The sequence below is a fragment of the Saccopteryx leptura genome, chromosome 2 (assembly GCF_036850995.1).
Source record: "Saccopteryx leptura isolate mSacLep1 chromosome 2, mSacLep1_pri_phased_curated, whole genome shotgun sequence".
NCBI lineage: Eukaryota > Metazoa > Chordata > Mammalia > Chiroptera > Emballonuridae > Saccopteryx > Saccopteryx leptura.
Window position 1 is genome coordinate 43,604,997 of NC_089504.1, and position 18,906 is coordinate 43,623,902.

Below are 18,906 nucleotides of genomic sequence, written 5' to 3' on the forward strand. Positions count from 1 at the left end.
CAGAAAGGAGAAAAAATGCAATTGGAAGTCCTCATTCCGAGGTGGGCCCCACAGGCTGTGTTTGGAAGGAGCAGTAAGATGAACATAAACTATGTTCATCTGAGATAAGTAGAAAAGGTCAAACCTCAACTACATGCCACTATTTAGGCACTATTTAGTAGCTAGGTGGGTTTTTTTCTTCACTGATGATTTTTAGAGATGGGGGTGGGGAGAGAAGCATTCATTTGTTGTCCCACTTAGTTGTGTGTTCATTTGTCGCTTCCCATATGTGCCCTGACCTGGGATCGAACCCACAACCTTGGTGTTTCCAGACAGTTCTCTAACTGACTAAGCTAACCAGCCAAGGCTGGGTGATCTTTGATAAAACAACTAAACTGTTCTGTGCTTTGGTTTCCTCTTCTATAAAATGGGCATAATTGTAGGACTTCCCTCGAAGGATTATTATGAGGATTAAATGCATTACTCTGATAAAGGGCTTTACAAAGTGCTTGGAATGCAGTAAAGCCTGCATGACTGCCTATGATATTTCAACAGAAATTCATTTGTGTAATGTTTAAAGTATATACAACTCAGACTATGACTCAAATAGGAAAATTTAATCAGCCTGCTCCATGCACTAGATATAATATTCTCACATATAACACCTTCACTGCCTGCCAACAGTTGTTGAAGGTCACAGCATTTCCCTCCAGTTTAAAGATTTTTATCTCTACTTTGAAGTTTTGTGTATATACAAAGAGTTCTTCACTGACTGACTTTTCCTATTTAGGTTGGATGGATAATGCTAGTTACAATGGGATCGTCTCCTATTGAATCTGTAGTTGCTGCTGGCAATATATTTGTTGGGCAGGTAAGTTGTAATAGTAAAAAATAAAGCAAAACACCTGCTCAAATGAAAACTTTTCCCAAAAAATGGAATTTAAAAAGAACTGTGCTATTTCTTTCAGTGTCAGGGGAAGAGTGTCAAAATAGGAATGTTCAGTATTGACAGTGTCCAGGATTCCAGAGAAAGAGAGAAAAAAGTGAGAGCAAGAGAGAGAGAGGTAGAGATTGAGGTCCCTCCTAACCATCTCAGTGTCTTAATGTGTATTTCGGGTCTTGAAAGTTTATGGACAGAAAGATTGAATTGTTTTATCAAAGCCTTGGGCTTCTCATACATAAATTCTCAATTTTTTCTGAATTTACTGAACTGTTGAGATCTCTGGCTCACCTTTCAGAGGCTAGCAGCTCATCCAGTCAAATAGAGTTTACCATTTATCTTGAAGCTGCAAACATACCCAGGCAGCCTCACCTTCTGTAGTACCATGCTCGTGGTAATGAAGGAGACCAAGAAAGGCTTTCAACCAACAGCCGTGCAGCTGTGTGAGTACTCAAGCTCACGTTCACTTGCCTGAATTGGCCAACAGTCTGTCTTTGCTGGGCCTGAAGAAAAATGCTGATGAACAAAAAAGCCTTTTCATTTCCGTGATCCATCCATCACATGGATAAGCGTTCCTTTCCCATGGACTCCATTTAAGAAAGAAAAAGAAAATATGTCAAGGGGTATTCCTCAGAATAGCAGCACCCCTAAGGGGTGGCTAAGTAAGAAATGGTAATGACCATCCTCACCTCTCAGATTAGGTAGCGTCTGGAAGAATGGCATCACACCACTGAAACCAAAGTGTGAATGCTTGCTATCATGGCCGCCCAAGGAAATTGGACTTGAAGCAAATTCAAGTCAGCCAGAAAAACACATGGCCCCAAATCCTAGGCTTACAACTGCTCCAGGCAGCCTGGGCATTCTTACTGGGAAGCCCAGCTTGCTAGCTTGGAGCATAGTCTTTGGAGCAGGGCCCATATTCCTTCTCTAGGAGTTGAAATTATTATAATTATAGTCATAAAATCTGTCAGGACTAATTAGGGCACCATCTTGAGTTGATTACTCCTACCTACAGGGTAAGAGGGCTCATGTACTAAGTTTCAATTTAGTTCATAAATTGAAGCTCAACACATTCAATCTTATGGAACAATTAGAAATAATAAGGGGAAAATTGTAAAATTGCACACATGCTTCTGTAGTGCTGAATTTGATACTTAATGTGCTAAAAAAGTACAGTTATTATTTATGGAGAGCTCCATGCTGCAGGTGGTGTGCTCTCCTTAATGGGATTCAAGCCTTTACAACCACACCTTCTCTAATTCCTTTCTGCCCAAGGGAAAGTGGGGCTCCTGATTCTCAATGAGAAGAGGGCCTGTGGGCCTCTGTATTGTTATAGCTGGCTGTTCTTGTTTTGTTTCGTTTTTTAACTTATTGACTTGAAAGAGAGAGAGAGAGACTTATTTGTGCATTCATTGGTTGACTCTTGTATGTGCCTTGACGGGGGATCCAGCCCCGCAACCTTGGCATATGGGGACAATGCTCTAATCAACTGAACTACCCAGCCAGGGCTTGCTGGTATATTTTATATTGTGTCTCTATTTCCCTGCGGTGTCAGCAAAGTGATTTAGGGCCTGCCGAATGAAGTTGGACAATGGGAAGTTACAGAGGCTTGGGAATCACAATTCGCAAGGCCAGGCCACTGGGTGGAGTTACTTGACCGGTGATGCTCCCACCCTAGAAAAGTGTACACAGTCATCATAATCCAGTTCTAGGCTAGGTGGGGGCCTTATGTGAATTGACCTTGCAAACTTTGCAAATTTAACACATGGCTATATACCATAAGCTCACTGACCTGGAGTTCAGATGACCCAGACATCTCTGTTGGGGGTCCCCAAACTTGAGCATGTATCAGAACCACCTGAAAGTCTTGATAAAACAATTATTGGCCTCCACTCCCAGAGTTTCTGATTTAGTAAGTTTGAGGATTTGCATATCTACGGAGTTCCCAGGTGATGCTGGTAGAGCTGGCCTGAGGTCCACGCTTAGAAATACTGCATTTAGAGAATAGGAATTTCTGTAGACTGTCATAAATTCCAGATATTTAAAAGGCAACATTTAATCTGGTCACTCTTCATTTCCAGTCGGAGTCTCCCCTGCTGGTCCGACCTTATTTACCATACATCACCAGGTCTGAACTCCACGCAATTATGACCGCTGGGTTCGCTACCATTGCTGGAAGCGTCTTGGGCGCATACATTTCTTTTGGGGTAAGACTGTTTTAGGATTAATTTATGGGAAATACAACCACTTCTTTTTTTTGCTATTATTCTTTTCCTTTCTTTCTTTTCCATTGCTGCTGGATAAGGAGGTTAAAAGAGTATCCTCTTTGCTGTATAGTCATAGTTCCTTTGGCATTTGAATAAAGTGATCTTTGGTGGACTTTACTTTCATATTCCTGCCACCTTAATGTGAATGATATCCAAGTATAACACAATGAAATCATCTCATAAGGTTACTTTGGCTGAAAATGTAAATTTAATAAAAATAAATAAATAATGACAGACATTAGTAAAGGCAAGCTAGACCAGGGGTCAGCAAACTAGGGCACATGGGCCAAACCTTGATCGCTCCTTTTTTTGTAATTGTAGTTTTGTTGGAAATCAGCCACTCCCATTAGTTTCTGCGTGGCAGTTTTCATACAGAAATATTTACCCCCTCACCCTTTATAGAAAATGCTGTCTGACCGCTGGCCTAGAGCAGTGGTTCTCAAACCTTACTGCACATTGGAATCACTGGAAACTTTCTGTAGAAAGAAGCCCTTATGCCCAAGTCCATATGCCAAGAATAATTAAACCAGAATCTCATGAGATGAGACTCAGGCATCGGTACTTTTTTATAATTCCCCAGGTTCCAATGCACAGCCCACCCAGAGAGCCGGTGCCTGTGGTATGGGGCTAGAGAATGTTATGATCACTGGTGTACGTGCCCCCAGCACGGGGCTTTTGAGCCGCACGTGGAGGCAAACCCCGCCCCGTCCCACCCACCCCCTTCCCGAGGAGAAATGGAATAACATAGCAGCTGTGTGACCTGGTGATTCGGAATACATACAAGATAGTCATGTTTCATTCCAGGACTTCATCTGGGCCTCGGAAAGCCAATCAGTAAAAAGAAAAGAAGAAAAAAGGCAAAGAAACCTCAGGGATGGAAGTTTGGCCAGATCCCCAGATGGAAGTAGAGAGAAAGGTGCTGATTCTAGAATTCTGAAACTCGAGATGAGAAACCAGAAACAACAACAGTTTGGGCAAGAAAGGGGAAAAAATTTAAGTAGACTGGCATGGAGAAAACAGAAATGGCTTAGAAACTAGAGACTCTGGATAAATGAATATGATGGAAAGACAAAAAGGCTTTCAGGAGGGCAGAAGAAGGGTGGAGAGGGCGCTCCATGCCCGCACCCCCAGATTCCTCTATCTAAATTGATGACATAATGCAATATGGACTTTAGGGACTATTCGAACATTCAAAAGGTCCACATTCTCATCCACAGAACGGTGGATGAGTGTTCTCTGACAGTTCCTCCAGCACAGGATTAATTCTCTCCTGAAATGATCTGGCTACTTTTATACTTCTCCCCAAGGATGTGATTAACACAAATTCCTCCTTTCTCCCTCTCAGTCTCAAGGTGATGCTAACTTGGCTAAGTGATCTCTTCTAAGCCCCCAAAGAAACATTGTTTCCTGGCAGAGAATCAATTCCTGCCCATCCTTTGCCCTGTGTGGCTTTTGGGTCATTCATTCTGAGCACAACAGAAAAGCTATATCTTTTTTCTCCTGAAATCACAGGTTTCGTCCACCCACTTGTTAACTGCTTCAGTTATGTCAGCACCTGCGTCACTGGCTGTTGCGAAGCTCTTTTGGCCTGAGACAGAAACACCTAAAATAACCCTCAAGAATGCCATGAAAATGGAAAATGGGTAAGTCACCACATTCACCTAGTTAATGACTACACAAGCCAGAGGGGGAGAGGGGATCTAAGTTCAAAGTACAGCACAAATGTGATCATCAGAGAGCACAGTGAATTATGACAGTAAACTGAACTTAACTTCCCAGTGACTGTTTAAACTCCGTCCAAAAAAATCTCATTTCAACACTGGAGGAAATCTTTCTATATACCTGAATGTCAATACATTTCTTCAACCATTCAATGTTGATATTTCACCTTAAATATAGCATAGTGTTCATTGAGCTTTGATTTAAGACCATTGGCAAGCCATAGGACAGGGGTCCTCAAACTACGGCCGAGGGCCGCATGCGGCCCCCTGAGGTCATTTATCCGGCCCCCGCCGCACTTCCGGAAGGGGCACCTCTTTCATTGGTGGTCAGTGAGAGGATCATAGTTCCCATTGAAATACTGGTCAGTTTGTTTATTTAAATTTACTTGTTCTTTATTTTAAATATTGTATTCCCGTTTTTTGTTTTTTGTTGTTGTTGTTGTTTTTTTTTAACTTTAAAATAAGATATGTGCAGTGTGCATAGGGATTTGTTCATAGTTTTTTTATAGTCTGGCCCTCCAACGGTCTGAGGGACAGTGAACTGGCCCCCTGTGAAAAAAGTTTGGGGACCCCTGCCATAGGATAACCATTTCTAGAAGTTTCTTATATAATAGGGAAGAGATTGTGTGATATAATAGACCCTCATTGGTTCACTTTCTTTGGCTCTGTGCAAAAGAAAAAGGGGTGGAAAAGACTTAAGGGATTTAGGATGTTCAAAACAATTTCATGAAATAACAGAATTAATCAACCAACATACTTTTCAGATTCATCCCTTGTTTGCATGTAGGTAAAGTCCTAACCATGAGTGAAAAACAAGTTGTCAGATGTGTGTATGAAATATGTGTGATTCCACTTATAAAGTTAGCAAATGTGTAAATTTATATGACATTATTTAGAAATACAGACAAGTAGGAAAATTGAAAAGAATAAGAATGGTAAGGGGGGAGGGCTGAGGGGAACACAGGGGGGCGGGGAGGGGCTGAGGGGAGCACAGGGGGGCGGGGAGGGGCTGAGGGGAGCACAGGGGGGCGGGGAGGGCTGAGGGGAACACAGGGGGGCGGGGAGGGGCTGAGGGGAACACAGGGGGGGCGGGGAGGGCTGAGGGGAACACAGGGGGGCGGGGAGGGCTGAGGGGAACACAGGGGGGCGGGGAGGGGCTGAGGGGAGCACAGGGGGGCGGGGAGGGCTGAGGGGAGCACAGGGGGGCGGGGAGGGCTGAGGGGAGCACAGGGGGGCGGGGAGGGCTGAGGGGAACACAGGGGGGCGGGGAGGGGCTGAGGGGAACACAGGGGGGCGGGGAGGGCTGAGGGGAGCACAGGGGGGCGGGGAGGGGCTGAGGGGAGCACAGGGGGGCGGGGAGGGCTGAGGGGAACACAGGGGGGCGGGGAGGGGCTGAGGGGAGCACAGGGGGGCGGGGAGGGCTGAGGGGAACACAGGGGGGGCGGGGAGGGGCTGAGGGGAACACAGGGGTGCGGGGAGGGCTGAGGGGAACACAGGGGTGCGGGGAGGGGCTGAGGGGAACACAGGGGGGCGGGGAGGGGCTGAGGGGAACACAGGGGGGCGGGGAGGGGCTGAGGGGAACACAGGGGGGCGGGGAGGGGCTGAGGGGAGCACAGGGGGGCGGGGAGGGCTGAGGGGAACACAGGGAGGCGGGGAGATATATTTGGTGGGACACTTGAATTTATGTAAACACAATAAATTAAAATTTTTTTTAAATGCATAGAAAAAAAGAATGGTAAGAAAATTTTGCGGGATAAGGCACTTCTGAGATTAGAGAGAAGAGGCTAAGATAAAGAGCACTGGGGGACAGGAGGGTGGGATGCAAAGGTGATGGTGACATTCCACTCCTTAGATGAGATTATGGATATTCAGGCCTTCCTTGAATTGTTAGTTCTTACACCGTGAATATTTTATAAATATCCTCTGATAGTTCCTTTTATTATTTATTTATTTTTTTATTTTTTTATTTTTCTGAAGCTGGAAACGGGGAGAGACAGTCAGACAGACTCCCACATGCGCCCGACCGGGATCCACCTGGCACGCCCACCAGGGGCAAAGCTCTGCCCACCAGGGGGCGATGCTCTGCCCCTCCAGGGCATCGCTCTGCGGCGACCAGAGCCACTCTAGCGCCTGGGGCAAAGGCCAAGGAGCCATCCCCAGCGCCCGGGCCATCTTTGCTCCAATGGAGCCTCGGCTGCGGGAGGGGAAGAGAGAGACAGAGAGGAAGGAGGGGGTGGGGGTGGAGAAGCAAATGGGCGCTTCTCCTATGTGCCCTGACCGGGAATCGAACCCGGGTCCCCCCGCACGCCAGGCCGACGCTCTACCGCTGAGTCAACCGGCCAGGGCCAGTTCTTTTTAATTATATATAATTTTTAAAACTTAAATCATTTTTTTCTAATTTTCTAATTAGAAATGACTCCACATTACAAGAGTAGCGTAACACTTAGATACCGACACTCAACAATAACAAATGCCATCCTGGTTTGATAGAATCCAGGTGAGTGTTGTGAGTCAGGCATGGATGGGTCTGAGAGTTAGAATCCAGGTGAGTGTTTTGAGTCAGGCATGGGTCTGAGGGTTGCTCTCTCCATCCAGCTGAGCTCTGATTAGGCCATTTCCATACGTGTGGTGTCCATCTGCGCCAACTCCTTGGTAATTCTGAGATTGCTATTTTTTGATAAAGTGATTCCAGGAATCTCATAGAAGCTGCAACGCAGGGAGCCTCCTCCTCCATCTCCCTGGTGGCAAACATCGCTGTGAATCTGATTGCCTTCATAGCCCTGCTGTCCTTTGTGAACTCAGCCCTGTCCTGGTTTGGAAACATGCTTGACTACCCACAACTAAGTTTTGAGGTATAATTCTACCGTGTTTCTCCTCCCTTCTATTTCTGTCTATATTTGTTTCAAAATAAAATAGGTTTGTGAACAGCCGTCCCTAACTGTCTATTATCTTACCCAATGTATACACTTATATAGTGTTATCACCCATCTCCACACTCCTCCACACCCCAACATTCAGTCATTCTCTCCTGCCCCCATCCCAGGAATCCAGATTACTTCACATGACCAATTCCAACCTTAATTACTAATGGATAAAGATAGGCAAGGGTGTGTGGAAGGATTTCTGTTCCTCAAGGAAACACAGAAGGGGCAGAAACAATCTTGCAGCTAGTGTGAGGCAGAAGCTAATCACTATTCTAATAAAATGCCTATTTTTGGTTTTTGTAGCTAATATGCTCCTACATCTTCATGCCCCTTTCCTTCATGATGGGAGTGGACTGGCAAGATAGCTTTATGGTTGCCAAACTCTTAGGTTACAAGACATTCTTCAATGAATTTGTGGCTTATGAGCACCTCTCAAAATTGATCAATTTAAGGAAAGAAGCTGGACCCAAATTTGTGAATGGTGTGCAGCAATATATGTCGGTGGGTAAATATTTTGATTTTTCAGTATACTTCTTCATCACATGTATACATTTATCACATAGTTACTGGTGCCTTTTGTGTCAGGCAGCATGGTAGGCACTTGGGATACACCAGAGAACAAGAGACCAAAACCCCTGGTCTCATGGAGCTCAAAGTGTACTTAGCACCTCATAATTTTCAGTTCTATTGAATTAGTGTGTGTGTGTGTGTGTGTGTGTGTGTGTGTGTGTGTACAGAGAAACATAGCTAATCCTTACACTATGATCAGATACTTTTGAGCACTGTGGATACAAACTCAGAGTCATATGAGCTGGGACTGGAATCAATCAGTCAACTTAGGTACTGACGCCAGAGCACTGAACAGTGATGAGGCCTGAGCCCTAATGGGACTCTTAGTCTAATGATCATGACGGCATCTTCCTTCCAGCTTAAGCATTTCTATGAACTCTGAGAAACTGCCTAAATGCAACACAGTGTCTGAACATCCTAAAGAAATAGTATTTGGCTTTAAAAGGGAAGGAAAGGGAAAGTATGCTGCCCAAGGCTCTGATGGAGACAAACTGCTCACCTCTAAACAACATCACCTTCCCTCCCAGCCTCCTAAAGACCAAACATGCAAATTCACTTCCACATAGTGTACAAATATGACAGCATATTCCAGGAGGGTGCTAATCTGTATTATGGTCAGAGACACTTGATATGAGCAGTGGCTCTGTAGGTCTCCTGTTTCTCACATGTTCATTCTTCAACTGACAGCACTGTGGAGCTTGGCCTCAGGTCCTCATTGTTTAGATGCCACTACTAACCAGCTTACTTCCCTGCCAAAAGTAAACAATAGGCTAGATTAAGTGAAATGTTTTCCATCCCTCGCTGCCAGCTCCCAGAGAAAGTGGTGTTGTTAATGAGCGGAGCAATCTCACAGCTCTGGCAGTGCTGGGCGGGTTTGTGAGCAGGTAATGAAGAGGATAGAGAGGAGAGCAGGAGAGCTGAGAAGGCCTGGGGAGGAGCCCAGCCAGAGGCAGCCACACACAGGACATTTGGAAACAGGAGCTGAATGCCTTCTACTAATGTTGGCAGTTGTGTTGAGGAAAGTATTTTTTATTTTCTCGATCTTATTTCCAATCAACAAAATGGGAATGAGTCCCTACAATTTCTTGTTTACCAGCCAAGAAGTGGTGAGGGTATCTCAGCAGTCTCCTAGAAAATGTACCTCGTACCTGGAGGGTAAGATCTAGGTGCATGAGGCAAAAACCCAATGTAATCCACTGAATTATGCCCACTGCTATCCTCCACTGAAGAGATCAGAACATGTATGTAACAGCCACATACCTAGAATGAGCTTTTTATTGCTCCATGATGTTCTCTTCCCTAACCATTATACCTTGCATGTTTGTTTATGTGTAATACATACCATGGTACAGAATTCAAAAGGTACAAAAAGATGTAGAAAGAAAAGTAAGTCATCTTTACTATTTCTCTGCCCCCAGCCACTCTCCCTGTACCATATCAGGCTCTCTGTTCTTAACCTTGCTCATTGCACTTAATGACATATTTCATATGCCTGTGCCTATCAGTGCCTGTGACAGAGTATTGTAATGTACAAGCACACTGTAACTTATTTTAACCAGCCCTTTGCTGATGAACAGTATTACCAGTGTTTTGCTATTGAGGGTAGTACCACAATGACTGTCCTTGTACCTGTGGTGTCTGTGCTCATGTGCAAAGAGAGTTGTGGGATCCATTATTAATTTCCTAGTACAGTATAGCTCGTTCCTTCATGTAACCTTGCACATTTATGGGAAAAGTCAGGGTACAATCATCCCAGCCTCCTTTTCCTCTTATTATAAGCCCTTCAGGGTCACATCTGTGCATCCATTCCTCATAACTCCCCAGAAAGGGGAAGAGGAATCTCAAGTGCTTTATGCCATCTCCCTCCCCACGGCCTCTTAATAGGCTTGCCTATTTCTGAGGCCAATTGAACTAGATGAAAAGCACTAGAGAAAGCACGAGATGAGAAGGAGCTTTTCCAAAAATGCTGGACTGCTCAAATACTTGAAATATTTTTTCCTGCCTTCTATATATGCACACTGATTGAAAACCAACAAAAGCACCTGATCAGGAGGTGGCGCAGTGGATAGAGCGTCGGACTGGGATATGGGGGACCCAGGTTAGAGACCTTAAGGTCGTCAGCTTAAGCCCGGGCTCATCTGGTTTGAGCAAGGCTCACCAGCTTGGACCCAAGGTTGCTGCCTCAAGCAAGGGGTTACTCGGTCTGCTGTAGCCTCATGGTCAAGGCACATATGAGAAAGCAATCAATGAACAACTAAGGACCCACAACAAAGAATTGATGTTTCTCATCTCTCTCCTTTCCTGTCTGTCTGTCCTTATCTTTTGCTCTCTCTGACTCTGTCTCTGTCACAGAAAGAAAGGAAAGAAAGGAAGGAAAGGAAGGAAGGAAGCAAGGAAGGAAGGAAGGAAGGAAACCAACAAGGACAATCTCAGAAACCATAAAAAAGAACTTATCATGACCACATCAGTCTTAAATGTGAGCTTTAAAAAATTTCGCTTAATGAAAGGAAAGAGAAAAAGGCATCGCTACTTCGAATGTAGCATTGGCCTGACTAGTTCTTGGAACCAAATCGTAGATTTTTCAGGATTTTGGAAAAGAAAGCTGTTGCCTCAGTTGTGTGGGCACCTTTACCAGACTGGGTGAGCCTCTGGTGAGCAAGAGTCCTCTGAATCTTCTGAGCCTCCTGTAGGCAGTCCCTCAGCCTGAGAAAGAGTGACCTGACCTGAGCAGCACCTCTGGGCTCTCAGAATAGAGGTGGAGGCCATGTTCATGGTTTTACAAACACACCCTCCCTCATCGCACCACCCTGTGAGAGGGACTGTCCCTCCCATTCCTCAGCGGGCACCTGATGTTCCTATGGGATGGTCAGAGCTGAGGGACAAAGAAAGGCACGCATGCACCACAGCCACAAAAGGAACTCCTGTGATATCTGTGAGCTTCCTTTTTACTTCTATAATGTTTTAACTTATATTCTTTTTACTAAAGTATAGTTTACATACAAAAAGGCCTGTTTTTGGTGTACCTGAGTTTTTAAAATATTTTATTCATTGATTTTAAAGATAGAGAGAGAGAAACATCAATTTGTCATTCCACTTATTTATGCATTCATTGGTTGATTCTTGCATGTGCCCTGACTGGGGATAGAACCCCCAACCTTGGTATATCAGGACAATGCTCCAACCAACTGAGCTACCCGGCCAGGCATAGGGTACATGAGTTTTGACAAATGTGTCACCGGTGTAATCATGACCACAGTCAAGACCTAGAACAGGGGTCCCCAAACTATGGCCCGCGGGCCACATGCAGCCCCCTGAGGCCATTTATCCAGCCCCCACCGCACTTCTGAAAGGGCACTTCTTTCATTGGTGGTCAGTGAGAGGAGCATAGTTCCCATTGAAATACTGGTCAGTTTGTTGATTTAAATTTACTTGTTCTTTATTTTAAATATTGTATTTGTTCCCATTTTGTTTTTTTACTTTAAAATAAGATATGTGCAGTGTGCATAGGGATTTGTTCATAGTTTTTTTTTATAGTCTGGCCCTCCAATGGTCTGAGGGACAGTGAACTGGCCCTCTGTGTAAAAAGTTTGGGGACCCCTGACCTAGAACGTTTGCATCACACCTAGGAAATTTCCCTCACGTCCTATTGTAGTCAACAACCCTCCACCCCGGTTCCAGGTAGCCAGTGATCTTCCTTTCACTGTAGAGTACTGTTGTTTATTCTAGAATTTCATATAAATGGATTCACGTAGCATTCATGTGATTGCATATGTTATTTTCCTTTTCATTACAGAGTAATATTCTATCTTATGAACATCCACAGTTTGTCCATTTGCTTATTTCCAACTTGGAGCTCCTATGAATAAAGCTACTGTAAATATTCATGTACAGTTTTCTTGTGGTCATATGTATTTATACTGGAAAAATTCCCAAGAGTGGGACTGCTGGGTCCTACAGAGAGTGTGTGTCAAGTTGATAAGAAACTACCAAGTATGTTCATATTTTACAAACAGGCTGTGTCACTTTACATTCCCACCAACAATGTACAAGAGCTCCAATTGCTTCACATCCTTACCAACATTTGCTATTGTCCATCTTTTTTAGCCATTTTAGTGAATGTGTAATGGTATCTCATTGTTTTAATTTGCATTTCCTGGTGAGTAATAATATCGAACATCTTTTCATGTGCTTATTGGCCATTTGCATGTCTTCTGTGAAATCTCTTGATCTGTTTTTTATTGGGTGCTCGTCTTTTTACTATTGAGTTATAATAGTTCTTTACGCATTCTGAAAGTTCTTTGTCAAATAAATGTATGTAATGTGAATATTTTCTTGGGCCAATTTTGTATCTTCAGTAGCTAGGTGGCCAAGTTATACTGAATGTTAGAAGTTAACATTGAGCAGAAAGTAACATTTTGTAGAGGCCAAGATGACCAATCCCGAGTCCTTTGTAGAGAGTTTCTGAATCCACACGGCCCCTCCCCCTCACTTCAAAATTCAGGGGAAAATAAAAAAATTTAAAAAAAGAGGCTAGGAAGCAACAAGTGTTGGACACCACACACTGTACATTTACTTGTCAATACTGTTTCCATAGTCACAACAGGAAGCCTGGTTAGGATGTCAGATTTATAAGCTGGGTCACTGTGTATACATCTATGTGTTTATGCTTATTTACAGATTCGTTCGGAGACAATTGCCACTTATGCTCTCTGTGGCTTTGCCAATATCGGTTCCCTAGGAATAGTGGTCGGTGCACTCAGTAAGTGGAAAGAATATTCTTTGACAATAGACGTGATGTAAACATGCTTCAGATCTCCATTTTGCTCTGTAATATTATTTGTGTCAGGAAGAAAAAGAGAGAGAGAGAGAGCCCTGCAACACAGTAAATACTTTATCCCAGCTCTGCAATGTAGTTTTCCTATGCATACCCAAGCTAACCTGAGCAAGAATTTGCTCCTAGCCCTGGCCGGTTGGCTCAGTGGTAGAGCGTCTGCCTGGCGTGCAGGAGTCCCGGGTTCGATTCCCGGCCAGGGCACACAGGAGAAGCACCCATCTGCTTCTCCACCCTTCCACCCCTCCTTCCTCTCTGTCTCTCTCTTCCCCTCCCACAGCCGAGGCTCCATTGGAGCAAAGTTGACCCAGGCACTGAGGATGGCTCTGTGGCCTCTGCCTCAGGTGCTAGAATGGCTCTGGTTGCGACAGAGTGATATCCCGGATGGGCGGAGCATTGCCCCCTGGTGGGCATGCCGGGTGGATCCCAGTCGGGTGCATGCGGGAGTCTGTCTGACTGCCTCCCTGTTTCCGGCTTCAGAAAAATACAAAAAAAAAAAAAAAAAAGTATTTGCTCCAATGGACAGATACTTCTCCATCCAGGGATGACACATAAGTTTCACTTTGCATGCCAATTCCAGGCGATTTCTCATGGCCACCTCGAGAAGGATTCTGAGGTCCATTGGAAAATGCTCTGATTAAATTGCAATGTCTACCGTAGACATAGAAATGGATGGTGATGAATGGATTGCAAATATTTGGAATCCAACCTTGCACCACATCTGCCTTGTCATGACCCCAACATACCAGGAGCCTTCTGGATGAAACTGAGAACTTGTTTCTATGTGTGGACATACTTCTTCCCTTCCTCACACACTAAGCTCTTAAATCTTAAATTTCCAGCTAAGTTTTGTTCTGTTTTGTCTTTAAGTTAGCTGACTCGAGACCCCAGGCCAAGAACAATTCTCAGAGGCTAGGAATTCGGAATTCTAACCAATAGCCTTGACATTAATCTCATGCTTGCTTCCATGTGTCCCAGCATCCATGGCTCCTTCCAGAAAGCGTGACATCGCCTCAGGGGCAGTGAGAGCTCTGATTTCAGGGACCACCGCTTGCTTCATGACAGCCTGTGTCGCAGGTACCGCATCCTGTCCTTTGTGTTCGGTCCCCTTGTGCCCACAGGATGGCAGCTTTCGGGGGGTGGTGCCTCCAACCTGCATTGGCAGCATGTGCTGCTGCAGAAAGCTGAGAGGCAGAGCTGCCCTTAAGCGTGTTGAACAGTGAAATGTGTGGAGCATAGTGGCGAAACGAAGAACAGAAGAAAGGTTCATGGACTTTCTTAATTAATAAACTCAATGGCCCTCTGTCCACTTCTAGGCATCCTCTCTAGCACTCCTGTGGACGTCAACTGCCATCACATTTTAGAGAGTGTCTTCAACTCCAGTTTACCTAGAAACACAACCAATGTAGTATCTTGTTGCCAAAGTCTATTGAGCAGGTATTGTATTCTTAATTATAACTTACTTATATCCATTAAAGACTCCATCCATTTATTTGTATACTTCACAATTCTTACTTTATTTAATATAAGAATGTGTGTGGCAATTCTAATCCCCTTTGACTTTGACTTTTCTCAGCTGAGACTAGGAACCATAAGACTAGCCAGTGCTGCTCAAGCATTTTCTATGCCCCCAGCTGTGTATTAGGCACTGTGCATGACTCAGCTCACTTGAATTTCGAAACCACTGTTTAAGTTAGGCACTCTTGCTTGGTTAAGCATTGGATAAAATCACGGCTTGGAGAAGCTATGTATGTCACTTAGCCAAGCAAAATGAGTGCACATATGATCAAGACAGAAAGACCTAGGAAAAATTAGAGGTCTTTCTGCTACAAAACCCATGCCCTTAACTAATACCCTAATAGTAATTACTAGGCACTTCCTCCCTTTGAAGGAAATCAAACAACATATGCTGTCTTGACAACATGGTGACAGACTATAGTGGATGAGGGGCCACCAGTGACCCATGCCAGCCACTCTCACCTTACAAAACCAATATCCCCAAGCACCTACGCTTCTTAATATGTAAGTGTCCTGTAAGGATTGATTCGACCCTCTCTGTTTATTTGGAGGATATAGGGGAAGTCCTTGAGGCCAAATAGGGCTTGAGAGTAAAAACTAATTCTCTGGGGTCTCTCCTTAACCCACCCTAACCAGAATGTGAGGTAGGAAATCATTCCCTCCCCTATGCTCTTTTCTAACATATCATCTTCTGCTCATCTACAGTTTCTGTTTTCTAAGGCTCAACTAACTGTTTCATTCCACTTTTCACTAGCACTGTTGCCAGTGGTCCCGGCAACGTCATCCCAGGAGGAAACCACAGCCTATATTCTCTGAAGAACTGCTGCCAATTGTTGAGTCCATCAACACTGAACTGCAGTTGGATCCCTAACGCATTTTGAGTTCAGCCCCTTCTCCAACAGAACTCTAAGTACAGGTGATCAATATGTCTACTTGGGGAAGAAAAAAACTATTCTCCACAGATTGATACTTCCATCATGGAATCAGCTTTAACTGGAAAGAAAAAAAATAGGAGTGAACCCTTTGGATCTACAGCATCTTTCTTCAGATCTACAAAATCTTCCTCCTTGTCCCGCCCCTTCCCAGCCCTTTCCCCACTGTGAATTACGATGGTGTCCCAAAGTGAGGTATCATTTCCAGCCCCAAAAATGTTTTCTAATCTTAGAATTTCAGGACATTTAACTAGAACACAGGCATAAATGACAGCTCACAACAACTGTGCTAGGATTCAGCCACACCCACTTAGTATGAATCTTTAGTAGTCCAAAGTAGCTCGTTTTAAAAACATTTCCGGTGAGATCACTCTGTATTCACCCTGCTGGAAGTGAAATAGCATGAACTTGAATCTCACATAGAGGAGGGCCAGTCATCAGTCATCCACTCATTACCTGCCCTGAGGACATCTCGCAGAAATCCAAAGTCCTTCAGGAGAACACCTAGGCTTTTCTAGAACAAGGTTTAAATCCCATTTGCTTAGAGGGTTATATCAGTTAGCTTAAATTAAACTGTGCTCTAGTAACAAATAAACCAAGAATCTTGGTTTACAAGTTTACTCTTCACTCACATTTTATATTTATTGTCAATTCTGGCCATACTCTGTCATCTTCATTTCTAAGATCCAGGCTAAAGGATCGGGCCCTATGTGGGGCATGTTTGTCTTATAAGGAGGGGAGGGAGGTAGGAACCAAATGATGGTTCTTAAAACTTCTGCTAGCGAGTGACACCTTTTACTTCTACTACATTTATTATCCAAAGCAAATCACATGACAAACCTGATGTTAATGGCCATGAGTGAATTATCCTGTCATAGGGAGAGATCGTGAATATTTTTAAAAAATAATATAGACCATATGGCTGCATAATACCCATGTCTCCCTTCAAGGAGTCAATCTGTTATAGGGCATAACTGTAAGCCTATTTATGTGTAAATTTGGTTATGTTCCTTGTGACAGGACTGGCAAATGGTGCTACACTCTAGTCAAAAAACCATGTAAGGACCACTTGAAGAAATATAAGTCCTGGTTGAGATGTGAAAACCTCCCATTGAAACTTCCACTAACCAGAAAAACACCTGCATCAAACTTGCTTCCTTAATGGGTTCTAAGGCTTGATGTGTCTCAGAAGAAAATTCCAAAGACAATGGTGAAGTGCTTGCTCTTTAATGAAATGCTCATCACCAATGCTTTTTATACCATAAAGACATCTTTGTGTGAGAAAACACAAACACTAATGACTGGATTCACACACACACACACACACACACACACACACACAAATGTGAAAAATGTTTTGAAATACTTTAAGTGAATTATTTATATTTTCCTTTTTGTTCATGTGTAAGAATAATATTTTTAAATCTATGTGTAAATAGTTGACTTTCTTTGGTGGTGCTGGTGGTACTGGTGGTAATGGAGCAAGCTAAATGTCCAAAGAACTCTTTATTTCTGAAGTATAATATACCAGGATATTTCTTGTTATTGATCATTTATATCAAAAATTTTTTGAAACTCAATGTGCCCTTTTAATATAAAGACTTTATTTTGTGAAAACATATATGGTATGTGTCTTTTCCATCTGTCCTTTCACCTGGTGTAAACCTTCATAAAAACCTTGGGCTTAGTGTGCCAGGGATACCAGTTATTTATATGCTGGTTCTCCTTTGTCTGTTATGGCTGTTATTTTTCTCTCCTTTTTAACTCTTGGCATTTTTCTATTTTGTTTTATTTTTGGGAATCTTTTTCTAAGAGAATCTCTTTGCTGTTTCCAGTGTGCCTTTCTGACCAATTAATTTTTAAATTCTGCCTGTTACCATTACTATTCCTTAGCTGTTTGTAGCTCTTCTCTGAGCTCTTTTTATATTACTTCAAGGAAAACAATTACTACTCTGTTGTTTGTTAAGCATTTTTATTTTTCATATTACAAAATGTAATACCTATTTGTAATTTAAAAATGATGATGTTACAAATGCTCCTCAATTTACAATAGGGTTACATTCCAATAAATTCATTATAAGTTGAAAATATGTCTAAAATGCATTTAATACACCTAGCCTGGCAAACATCATAGCTTAGCTTAGTCTACCTTAAATGTGCTTAGAATACCTACATCAGCCAACAGTTAGGCAGTTATAAGTTTCATCTCAAGAGTAATTGCCTTCCTTGTCTTCGCACCAGAAACAGGAGACAGAGATGGGCATTTTGTGGACATGATGGAATACAAAAACACAGTATCTAAAACATGCTGGCAACACAGTACACTGTAGAGTGTCAGTTGTTTACCCTTAAGATTGCATGGCTGACCAGGAGCTGTGGCTCACTGCCACTGCCCAGCATCAAGAAGGAATATCTTAACACATATCGCTAGCCAAAAGTCAAAATTTGAAGTTCGGTTTCTCTTTTATACCATTGTAAAGTTTTAAAAGTTGTAAGTTTGGGATCATCTATATACACTCACACATACGCATACCTTTTTTCCCCACCCTATTGATCCCAGCTCTTTCTAGTACCACACCCCTGAGATTAATATTGCTAACTGACTGCTATATACTCTCCAAACGTAAGAATGTGGGAATGTGTTATTTCTATATGAATAGAATGAGTCTTTTAACATATCACCTTCAACTTCATTTCACTTGGCAGTATACCTGGGAAATTTCTATAAGTCATTATGTATAGTTCTATCTAGCTCTACCCTTCCCGCTATATGTGTGTGTGTGTCTGTGTGTGTGTGTGTGTGTGTGTGTGTGTGTGTGTGGACAATTCTACATAAATAAGATAATATGCTGCAGGCTCCCACTTAATGGAGGTTTTTGGTGAAATCTTCACTCTTCTTTGGCTGACATAGAAGCTGAAGGGCTGTTCCCCCACCCCCATCCCCACCCCAACCCACCCCCAGTTTATCCTCCACCCATCTCCCGCAGTCTTCTCAGATGGTGTGTCTATGTGTTTGCTCAGTTGTTGTCTGAGGTCACTTAGTGCTGATAGCGTGTTGCTGTCAGTCTAGGCACGCTGACCTTATTTTAATCAAAGTTGTGACATCTATTTTGAAGAATTCTGCACTCTGTCTAGTCTGCGCATGAAATTTGAAGCCCCAGCCTTCTCTCTAAGTCTGTGTTCTCACACAGGTACAGTTTTCAGCAATCTAAAAGCCCTTTTCC

The 18,906-nt window shown here is 43.4% G+C and overlaps 1 protein-coding gene and 1 non-coding gene across 2 annotated transcripts in view; both read left to right on the plus strand.

Annotated features, from left to right (window-relative positions):
- The window catches only part of SLC28A3 (solute carrier family 28 member 3), a 66,392-nt gene extending 48,661 nt beyond the window's left edge, over positions 1-17,731 (plus strand). Inside the window, exons 10-18 of the mRNA XM_066367880.1 lie at positions 770-850; positions 3,001-3,126; positions 4,699-4,829; positions 7,591-7,759; positions 8,135-8,332; positions 13,079-13,160; positions 14,211-14,309; positions 14,549-14,669; positions 15,505-17,731. Of these exons, the coding sequence (XP_066223977.1) occupies positions 770-850; positions 3,001-3,126; positions 4,699-4,829; positions 7,591-7,759; positions 8,135-8,332; positions 13,079-13,160; positions 14,211-14,309; positions 14,549-14,669; positions 15,505-15,631 (1,134 nt within the window). The 3' untranslated portion in view covers positions 15,632-17,731. The remainder of the gene's footprint in view (positions 1-769; positions 851-3,000; positions 3,127-4,698; positions 4,830-7,590; positions 7,760-8,134; positions 8,333-13,078; positions 13,161-14,210; positions 14,310-14,548; positions 14,670-15,504) is intronic.
- On the plus strand, positions 13,361-13,436 carry TRNAA-GGC (transfer RNA alanine (anticodon GGC)). The gene has a single exon. It is a non-coding gene; the product is annotated as a tRNA-Ala (tRNA).
- Positions 17,732-18,906: the final 1,175 nt, after the last annotated feature.